The sequence below is a fragment of a genome, unplaced genomic scaffold (genome assembly GCF_019419815.1).
Source record: "Pyrus x bretschneideri cultivar Hongxiangsu unplaced genomic scaffold, Pyrus_bretschneideri_v1 Contig7, whole genome shotgun sequence".
NCBI lineage: Eukaryota > Viridiplantae > Streptophyta > Magnoliopsida > Rosales > Rosaceae > Pyrus > Pyrus x bretschneideri.
Window position 1 is genome coordinate 2,995,820 of NW_025999809.1, and position 10,026 is coordinate 3,005,845.

Sequence of the window (10,026 nt, forward strand, 5' to 3'; positions counted from 1 at the left end):
AGCAGAATTCTCTCCCCTCCAATTCCCATCATCTTCCCTCCTCTCCTCTCACACTTTGCTTTTTGTCTCATTGTCTCTACAAAAAAAAAATCAATATAAAATGTTAACGTGTCTTAACCGTAACTGATCAAGTAAGAGGAGAGGGAATGGGAGAGAGTTTAGAAGGGGAGAGAATCCTCCTCACCAAAATTATAAGCACTACTAAGATTTAATAGAAAGTTGGCATGTTAACCATCATGCATGTGTAAAGATAGGTTTGCATTTTACAATACAATTCACATAAGCAATGCCTTCTGGAAGCGCTTTGCTATGAAGTGTTGTTGAACCTGGCAACCTGCTAAGGTTTAATTGCTGTTAAGTAGTATTCGGTTCTTTTTGCCTTCCCTACACAACCTACCTATAATCAAATATTGATACACTTAATGCATCTACGACTGACAGTCACATACTCCTCTTTTTCATCCAACTCTTAAATGTAACCATAAAAGGCTGCACATTAACTCAAATTACCTAAAAAAACCACCAAACCTAAATTTAGCTTCCATGGAGGATATAAAGATAGAACCTAAAACCCTAAAAATAACTAAACAAAGATAGGGATAAAGACAAACAACCAACCATCCAATATAATCGGAAACACAAATATAATTTTCTTACAAAAAATTAAAAAAAAAACTTGTAAGAAAATGAAAAGTAAAATAAAAGAAAGAAAGAGGTAGGAAAGATAAAACAAGAGGTGTACTCCTTTGACTATTTATTATATTGTAACTCCGACACGTGCCGATAGGACACTCGTACTTACTCCTTCCCTTCTGCGTAGCTTCCCCTCCCTCGCACGTGCCACTCCCTTCGCACGCGTACTCCAGCCCACTACCTATATAAACCCCCCTAAACACTCGCTCCACCATTCAAACAGACTCAACGGCAAACCTACCAACAAATTTAAGTTCAAAAATTCAATCATTTTTGTGAGTTTCCCGTTTTGCCCACAAGCCTCTGTCCTCGCTGTCCTTTTCCTCTCGATCTCCTCCGCCGCTTGATCGCCGGCGGCGCATTTTAGCATCACCAGCCGCGTCAACACACCCGATGGACGTCCGAAGGCGATCGACGATGGACACACCTGCCACCAAGGCCAGAAGTGGGCCGATGAAAGTGAAAGTGGTGGACCACGAGAACGACGTCGTCGTCGTCGGGGCCAAGGCCTCCGACGCCCTCCCGCTGCCGCTGTACCTGACTAACGCGGTCTTCTTTACTCTCTTCTTCTCCGTCGTCTACTTCCTCCTCACTCGGTGGCGCGAGAAGATCAGGACCTCCACGCCGCTCCACGTCGTGGACCTCTCCGAGATCGTTGCGATAGTCGCGTTCGTCGCCTCCTTCATCTACTTGCTCGGATTCTTCGGGATCGATTTCGTGCAGTCGCTCATTCTCCGCCCCAGCAACGACGTCTGGGCTGCCGATGATGAGGAGGAGCACGAGCGCTTGATTTTGAAAGACGACGCACGGAAAGTGCCGTGTGGGGCAGGGCTCGACTGCAGCCCAATTCCCCAAATTGCCCCTGTTGCTGCCGCCCCCAAAGCTGTTGCACAGAAGGTGTTTGATAAAGAGGTAGTCCTCTCCACTCCCTGCGATTTCACCACCCAGCCGTTGACGGAGGAAGATGAGGAGGTGGTCAAGTCCGTCGTGGCGGGAACCATCCCTTCGTACTCTCTGGAGTCAAAGCTCGGAGATTGCAAGAGGGCGGCAGCTATCAGGCGCGAGGCGCTGCAGAGGATTACAGGGAAGTCTCTCACTGGTCTGCCATTGGAGGGTTTCGATTACGAGTCAATTTTGGGTCAGTGCTGCGAGATGCCAGTTGGGTACGTTCAGATTCCGGTTGGGATTGCCGGGCCTCTTATGCTCGACGGCAGAGAGTTCTCCGTGCCAATGGCCACCACCGAAGGTTGCTTGGTTGCCAGCACCAACCGTGGCTGCAAAGCTATCAACTTGTCCGGCGGAGCCACCAGTGTGTTGCTGAGAGATGGGATGACCAGAGCGCCTTGTGTGAGGTTCAACTCTGCTAAGAGAGCTGCCGAGTTGAAGTTCTACTTGGAAGACCCCAACAATTATGACACCTTGTCCACGGTTTTCAACAGGTAATTTGAACTTTTCTGTACTGATTTGTATGATTACTTCGATCGGTTTGTTTGATTAAAGCTTGAAGTTGTTGCTTTTTAATAATTTTTTGGGTTTAAACTTTTAGTTAACTGGGTTTGGGTTTGATTCTTCAGGTCGAGCAGATTCGGTAGGCTTCAGACAATTAAGTGTGCCATTGCTGGGAAGAACTTGTACATGAGATTCACCTGCAGCACTGGTGATGCTATGGGGATGAACATGGTCTCCAAAGGTGTGCAAAACGTTTTGGATTTCCTCCAGAACGACTTCCCTGACATGGATGTGATTGGAATTTCGGGCAACTACTGCTCAGACAAGAAGCCCGCCGCAGTGAACTGGATCGAAGGCCGCGGCAAGTCAGTGGTCTGTGAGGCTGTGATCAAGGGCGATGTGGTGCAGAAGGTGTTGAAAACCAATGTGGCGTCCCTCTGTGAACTTAACATGCTCAAGAACCTTACTGGGTCTGCAATGGCTGGAGCTCTTGGTGGCTTCAATGCGCATGCCAGCAACATCGTCTCTGCAATCTACATCGCCACCGGCCAAGACCCAGCTCAGAATGTGGAGAGTTCTCACTGCATTACCATGATGGAACCCATCAACGATGGAAAGGACCTTCACCTGTCTGTCACCATGCCTTCCATTGAGGTAAATTGATTGTCCCTTGATGTTTTTTTACAGTGCTTGGAAATTGGAATCTTGGATTGTTCTTACATTGATGTATTTTGATGCTAGAGATGAAGTCTTACATTGGTGTTTGATTGTTCTGTCCAGGTTGGTACGGTTGGAGGTGGGACGCAGCTTGCATCGCAGTCAGCTTGCCTGAACCTGCTCGGAGTGAAGGGTGCTAACAGAGAGGCACCAGGATCAAATGCAAGATTGTTGGCCACTGTTGTGGCTGGCTCTGTTCTTGCTGGAGAGCTTTCTCTCATGTCTGCTATTTCAGCTGGACAGCTTGTGAAAAGTCACATGAAATACAACAGATCAAGCAAAGATGTCTCAGCTGTTGCATCCGCTTAAGAACTCGAAAGGCCCAACTTCACCGGCTTACAAAAGCCGAAAGTATGGCCGGAAAGATGTCGAAAGAATAACGGCGGCATGAATCAGTTATCGATTTGGCATGGGGAGGAAGAGGATCGAGAAATAATGAACAGAACAAACGTACAGCAAGGCTTAGGAAATCGTGTAAATTATGATGAAAAGTTTTAGTGGCAATTATTAATTTACTCGAAAGTTCTTCAAATGCAAGTTCTTTTTCTTTTCATCTTTTTATTTAAGCGTGATGTTTCGGGCCTATAATATAACGTTTTGTAATTTAAATTTTTACAAGATATTGTGTTATTTACCGATGCAACAAGTTTCTCTTTTATTTATGTGAAAAATTAAATTACCGATCCAACAACTTTACTGTAATGGCATTTAGAGGTGCATACAAGTTTCTCTTCTATTAATGTAATCTCTTTTATGATTGGGGTGCTATGTGCATTGTTATTTTCACGTGCTTAATTGTGAAACTTCAATGATTTCTTTCAGTGTTTGCTTGATTTCTCATGGGATCAACATCAATGACGATGATGCTTTCTGGTTGATTGTTATTAATGTTTTAAAAGGCGAAAACGAAGTTAGGGTGTTTCATGAATAGGGGCCTGTCTAGACGATAGTTTTGAGGTGTCAACCAAAACCACAAGAGACCTAAAATTATTAATATAAATATTTTAGGAAATTGTTATCAGCACTTCAAATATCTTATTCTAAACTCCTCACAAGTCTAATTTTCTTTTTAATTATAGAAGTTTAGAGTGCAAAATGAAATTTTTATAGTGTCAATAACATTCTCATATTTTATATATAATATAATCAACAATAGAGTCGAAATCAAACATTGTAGAAGAATAATCAACAATCAAATAAAAATTTCTTCATTGTAGGTGAGAAACCCTAACTTTAAAATAAATAAGGGAAAATTAGGTTCACATCCTTCTTTTTGTTACTCCATTGATTAAAATCCTATTCATTTTGAATTTTTTATTAAGGTCCTTGGGTATTAATAATGTCACATCCCGGCCCGGGGCGGATCACTTCCCGGGCCCGCTCCACCAACGTAGCACGATATTGTCCGCTTTGAGCTTACCATTCCCTCACGGTTTTGTTTTTGGGAACTCACGAGCAACTTCCCAGTGGGTCACCCATCATGGGATTGCTCAAGCCCCCTTCTCGCTTAACTCCAGAGTTCCCACGGAATCCGAAGCCAGTGAGCTCCCAAAAGGCCTCGTGCTAGGTAGAGATGAGAATATACATATAAGGTTCACTCCCCTGGGCGATGTGGGATGTCACAATCCACCCCCCTTAGGGGCCCGACGTCCTCGTCGGCACACACGCGACCAGGGTTAGGCTCTGATACCAAATTGTCACATCCCGGCCCGGGACGGATCACTTCCTGGGCCCGCTCCACCACCGTAGCACGATATTGTCCGCTTTGGGCTTACCATTCCCTCACGGTTTTATTTTTGGGAACTCACGAGCAACTTCCCAGTGGGTCACCCATCATGGGATTGCTCAAACCCCCTTCTCGCTTAACTTCAGAGTTCCCACGGAACTCGAAACCAGTGAGCTCCCAAAAGGTCTCGTGCTAGGTAGAGATGGGAATATACATATAAGGTTCACTCCCCTAGGCGATGTGGGATGTCACAAATGACACACCCTGACCGAGATCAGGGCGTGCTGGCCGTCACGCCCTAATCTCGGTCGGGGTGTGTCAGTTTGGTATCAGAGCCTAACCCTGGCCGCGTGTGTGCCGACGAGGACGTCGGGCCCCTAAGGGGGGTGGATTGTAACATCCCACATCACCCAGGGGAGTGATCCTTATATGTATATTCCCATCCTTACCTAGCACGAGACCTTTTGGGAGCTCACTGGCTTCGGGTTCCATAAGAACTACGAAGTTAAGTGAGAAGGGGGCTAGAGCAATCCCATGATGGGTGACCCACTGGGAAGTTGCTCGTGAGTTCCCAAAAACAAAACCGTGAGGGAATGGTAAGCCCAAAGCGGACAATATCGTGCTACGGTGGTGGAGCGGGCCTGGGAAGTGGTCCCGCCCGGGCCGGGATGTGACAAATTATTGTAACATCCCACATCACCCAGGGGAGTGATCCTTATATGTATATTCCCATCCTTACCTAGCACGAGGCCTTTTGGGAGCTCACTGGCTTCGGGTTCCATAGGAACTACGAAGTTAAGCGAGAAGGGGGCTAGAGCAATCCCATGATGGGTGACCCACTGGGAAGTTGCTCGTGAGTTCCCAAAAACAAAACCGTGAGGGAATGGTAAGCCCAAAGCGGACAATATCGTGTTACGGTGGTGGAGCGGGCCCGGGAAGTGGTCCCGCCCGGGCCGGGATGTGACAACAAATTACATCATTAATTATTTGAATAATAAAATATTTTTATTTTTAAATATATTCCTTTAGTGTTAAAAATGTTACAATTAGTATATTTATATTTATGGCTAAATTTTTTATCATATATTTTTATTTTTAGTTTGTACCTATTTTTAATTTGCAAATATTTTTTAATTTGTACCAATTTTCTTTTCATTTTTAATTTGTACCCATATATAAGTTTCTTTTTGTGCCCCTATTTTTTAAAGTTTTATTTGTGTTTGTACCCATGTGTATACCGTCACGTGACATTGTATATTTAATCAATGATAGAAAAATTACATATGGTATATTTATGTTTTATTCCTAAACTTTGTATCATATATTTATATTTTTAGTTGTACCCACTTTTAATTTGCAACATTTTTTTTTAATTTGTAGTATTTTCCTTTTAGTTTTATTTTGTACCCATGTATTAATTTCTTTTAGTGCCTATAATTTTTAAAAATTCATTTGTACTCATAATTTTTAATCTTTTATATGTACCCTAATTTATGTAAAATGTACCAATTTTTTTTAATTTACCATTTATTATTTCTTATTTTTACATAGTTTTTATGCATTTATTCAATCAAAATGTTTGAATTTTTTTTATTGTAACCGTTTCTAATAGTATTATAATGAGGGATTTTAAATTTATAGGATTATAAATCTCATAAAATATCAAACAATTAATGTCAAAACTATAAAAATATAAATATTAATAGTAATATAATGAGGTGTACAAAGTCAAGGGACATTGATCAAACTTTGAATACTATTAAGGTTTTAATCAAAGAATGTTAAAGATTAAAGACCGCATCTAAAGTATCCCAATAAATAATAAAAAAAAGTAGCATATGACGCTTCAAACGCGTCTCGACCACATCTAAATAAGTTTAAATCTACTCCCACTAAGCAAAGAATCCCCGCCTCAAAGGCCGGCTAGTCATGCCTCAAGGCTATTTTTAAAACACTGATTGTTATGTCTGTTTTTCTCTCCAACTTTAGGCTATCCACTAGGCATGCAAGTTGATAACATTTTTTGTTCAAATACAGATGGCTTGTGAATATTTTTTTATTTTCCTACTAACCTTTAAAATTTTTTTTTTTAAAGTATTCATTTTCTTTTGTTGGTTTAGCACGCAGAGTACAGACAGCAAATTTTTTCAAGAACAAGGAGAGAGATTAGTGTGTTGAGAATTGTCCCACATCGGTGAGGAACAAGGTTTGTTATGTGCTTATATGATCTTAGACTACTTCCCATATTGCCAATTGGTTTTATGGTAAAATCTTAATTTCATCATGGTATCAGAGCGGGTTGTCTTCGTGCGAAGCCAAATGGCCACACGAACTCCATGTCACTCAGTTGTTGTCCACGTGTAGGCTTGAAAATCCACCACACGTGCGGGGGCGTGTTGAGAATTGTCACACGAACTCCATGTCACTCAGTTGTTGTCCACGTGTAGGCTTGAAAATCCACCACACGTGCGGGGGCGTGTTGAGAATTGTCCCACATCGGTGAGGAACAAGGTTTGCTATGTGCTTATATGATCTTGGGCTACTTCCCATATTGCCAATTAGTTTTATGGTAGAACCTTAATTTTATCATAGTATACCCTAATAATATTTAGGCAATCGATCATTCTAGATTGGCGGGGAAGCTCACATGTGTAGAGTCTTTGAGTGTCTTAGAAGTTCAGATCTTCAAAGTATAGTAAAGGAGAAATGTTAAGAAAACACTCTCAAAACGGAACTCTCTAAGATGTCGATTAAGAATCTGTTTAGATGTTAACCATGCTTGCATCTATTTGCCTCCTTCATGTGTATGAACATGCTGAAGAAAGAATCAAGTAACTAATTATAATTAGATTAGCAACAACTATCCCTACGCACGCGTGAGTAATTATCAGTTATTGACACATATGTTGGTCACTGCTTATTAACACTCAAAATGACTGTCAATCGTTGATGTATTACGGAACTCATATATACGACTATTCCTACATCATTCTAACGACCATTTAGTGGTGCAATAAGATGGTTGTTGGGATAGTGGAAAATGTCAGCCGTGGCTGGCTGCTGCAGGCGAGTAAGTTGACTTGATCAAAGTCGGTTGGCTTGCCAATTTGGACCAAACCCTAATTGTAGTCTGTTTATGCTGGCAGTAATCGGCAACCACCATTGAGGCATTGACTACAACTGCTACAGTAAGTGCCTTCACTATTTAAATAGTTAAAATATTTCGTTTTCAAATGTGCGTGGTGATGTTGCATTGCATTCCTTTGCTACTTGCTACGGCCAAGTAATGAGACAATAGGACTTAAATTGCAGTCTCAGCTTATGGCTGCATATAATTACACACACACACACACAGTGTGTGTCGACTGGTCTATTTTGATTTTATGGTAGTTGGTGAAGATAAAAAAAAAAATTCTGCATTTCATATCTCAATTAAAAAAACTTCTTGCATACAACAATGAGTATATATACAACGTTCAGTATCTCTTGACAGGCTGATCACGTCTTCGTTATTGTACGCAAGAACTTCTCCTCAAATATTTCATTTGCTTGCGAACTAGGTGTTTACTTGCATCATCAGGAGCTTGCCACATGAAAACCTTTATCTGATTTGATATGCAATCTTATAGGTGGATCTTAAGATTTTTGTGCGCTTATTTTCTTCTAAGTGGACGCCCACAAACAATTATTATCACAAAATTTCAATAGCTTGTGATGAATCATTACCCATTTTACAGATATTGAAATTTCGAGGAATAATCAGTAGTGGATTGCATGATGAACAGCTTCCAGTATATTGACCCATGAAAGATATATTTCTACTGGTAAATCCTACATTCAACTCATTACAGTCGAGATTTACTTTTTATTTAAATAAAAGTGATATTCTTATTCTGAACTACTGCACTAAGAAGAGAAGAAGTTTGAATTCGGAGCACCAGTGTGAACAAAAATACTCTAAGTACGAGAGCCATCCTCCACAACTTACTAGGTTGGTGCCTTTTTGACTAAATAATTCGATCACGTGATAAGTGAGACACTCATAATGGTGATGAAGTGAATGAGGCTGTGGCAGCACCGAAAACAGAACAAACATGGTGAAGCTTGAATGCATGGGTGAATAATGGTGATAAACGACTGAACATACGAGGAAGACGACAGATGGAATGAATCAAAATTCACATGGCCTTGCTCTCTCCATGTTTCTCTGTGTCGTATGCTATCAATTGAATTATCTTCCATCTTTGATAACTCTATTAAACTAATTAATTAATGTGCAATTCGATTTATGCTTATCTGTATAATTAATTAATTAATGAAATTAGTGAGTCAAACGTATGGGAGCTCGTCATCATTTGTGCCGTTTACTGAAAGCTTTCATATATTATATGATGAAATTGCAAAGATTCCTCAGGTCCAAGTTTTAGGCTGCATCCAAGTTTTCACCCACAAAACCAATGAACAAGCACATAGAAAATGTTGGAGTTCTATTTGTTCCCGTTAAAAATAATATTATCAGATGAATCCAATCCATTTAGGGTAATGCTAGAGAGACAAATTTGAAAATAAAATTTTGTAAACTAAATGATAAGTAAATTGATGATTGAATTGTTACTCAAACGTTGATAAACGTGTTCATTCTTATTAGTGATACATCATTTAGTTTGACCTACAAAGTCGATCTCCCTAACATTGCCCTTCTATTTTATTGATTTAGATGCAAGTTTTATAGTTCAAGCAATTAAAATATTATTTATACTTGGCGTCCAGTGTTCGATCATCCTTCCACAAGGAGCTGGATCTTCTCGGGATGGGCAACGGTTATGGCGGGCGGGTAATTGTTGTTATTTACCCATAACCATTTATGTTCATATCCATATAACCGTTTACCCATTGGGTAATTACATAAACGGTTATACCCATACCCATAACCGTGTACCTATTTAACCATAACCATTTACCCATTTAACCATAACCATACCCGTTTACCCGTTTTGAACTCGTTTATCCTTTTTTTACCCATTTACCCCTTTTTCATCCGTCTATATGTTTTTTTTAACAACTTGAAAATTAAAAAAGCAAAATTTGTCATAATTTTCGTTTTCTGACAAATAAACAAGTTTGCTTATCCGGGTGCAACAAGGGAGTACATCCGTTCTAGTCAACGCGGCTATGCTCATGCCAACTTGCAGTAACGTATCTTAAACATTGACAAATACACAAATTATGAAAATTCTCACTTGAAATACTTAAACTTTACTGACTCAAAATGTAATTAAATTAAGGAGGAAACAAGCAACTGATCAAAGCAAGTTGATGATATTCATGGGGTTTGCACGTTTCAGGCAGGGAATCAAAATACACCGCATCAAGCAATAATCAAATAACTAAACGCGACATAGACAAACCCGTGTTCACCTGAGCTCTGATCAGCTGTGCTG

At 40.6% G+C, this 10,026-nt stretch overlaps 1 protein-coding gene and 1 long non-coding RNA gene across 3 annotated transcripts; both read left to right on the forward strand.

Annotated features, from left to right (window-relative positions):
* The first annotated feature begins 979 nt into the window (after positions 1-979).
* LOC125472462 (3-hydroxy-3-methylglutaryl-coenzyme A reductase 1-like) lies at positions 980-3,497 on the forward strand. Its single transcript, XM_048573951.1, has 3 exons — positions 980-2,132; positions 2,268-2,796; positions 2,923-3,497. The coding sequence occupies exons 1-3, from the start codon at positions 1,087-1,089 to the stop codon at positions 3,166-3,168; spliced, it is 1,821 nt and encodes a 606-aa protein (XP_048429908.1). The 5' UTR covers positions 980-1,086; the 3' UTR covers positions 3,169-3,497.
* A 3,575-nt stretch (positions 3,498-7,072) lies between these two features.
* On the forward strand, positions 7,073-8,872 carry LOC125472605. 2 transcript variants are annotated; one of them, XR_007254520.1, is made up of 2 exons: positions 7,073-7,773; positions 8,323-8,872. It is a non-coding gene; the product is annotated as an uncharacterized LOC125472605 (long non-coding RNA). The 2 variants fall into 2 exon arrangements; XR_007254521.1 differs by lacking the exon at positions 7,073-7,773 and adding an exon at positions 7,936-8,099.
* Positions 8,873-10,026: the final 1,154 nt, after the last annotated feature.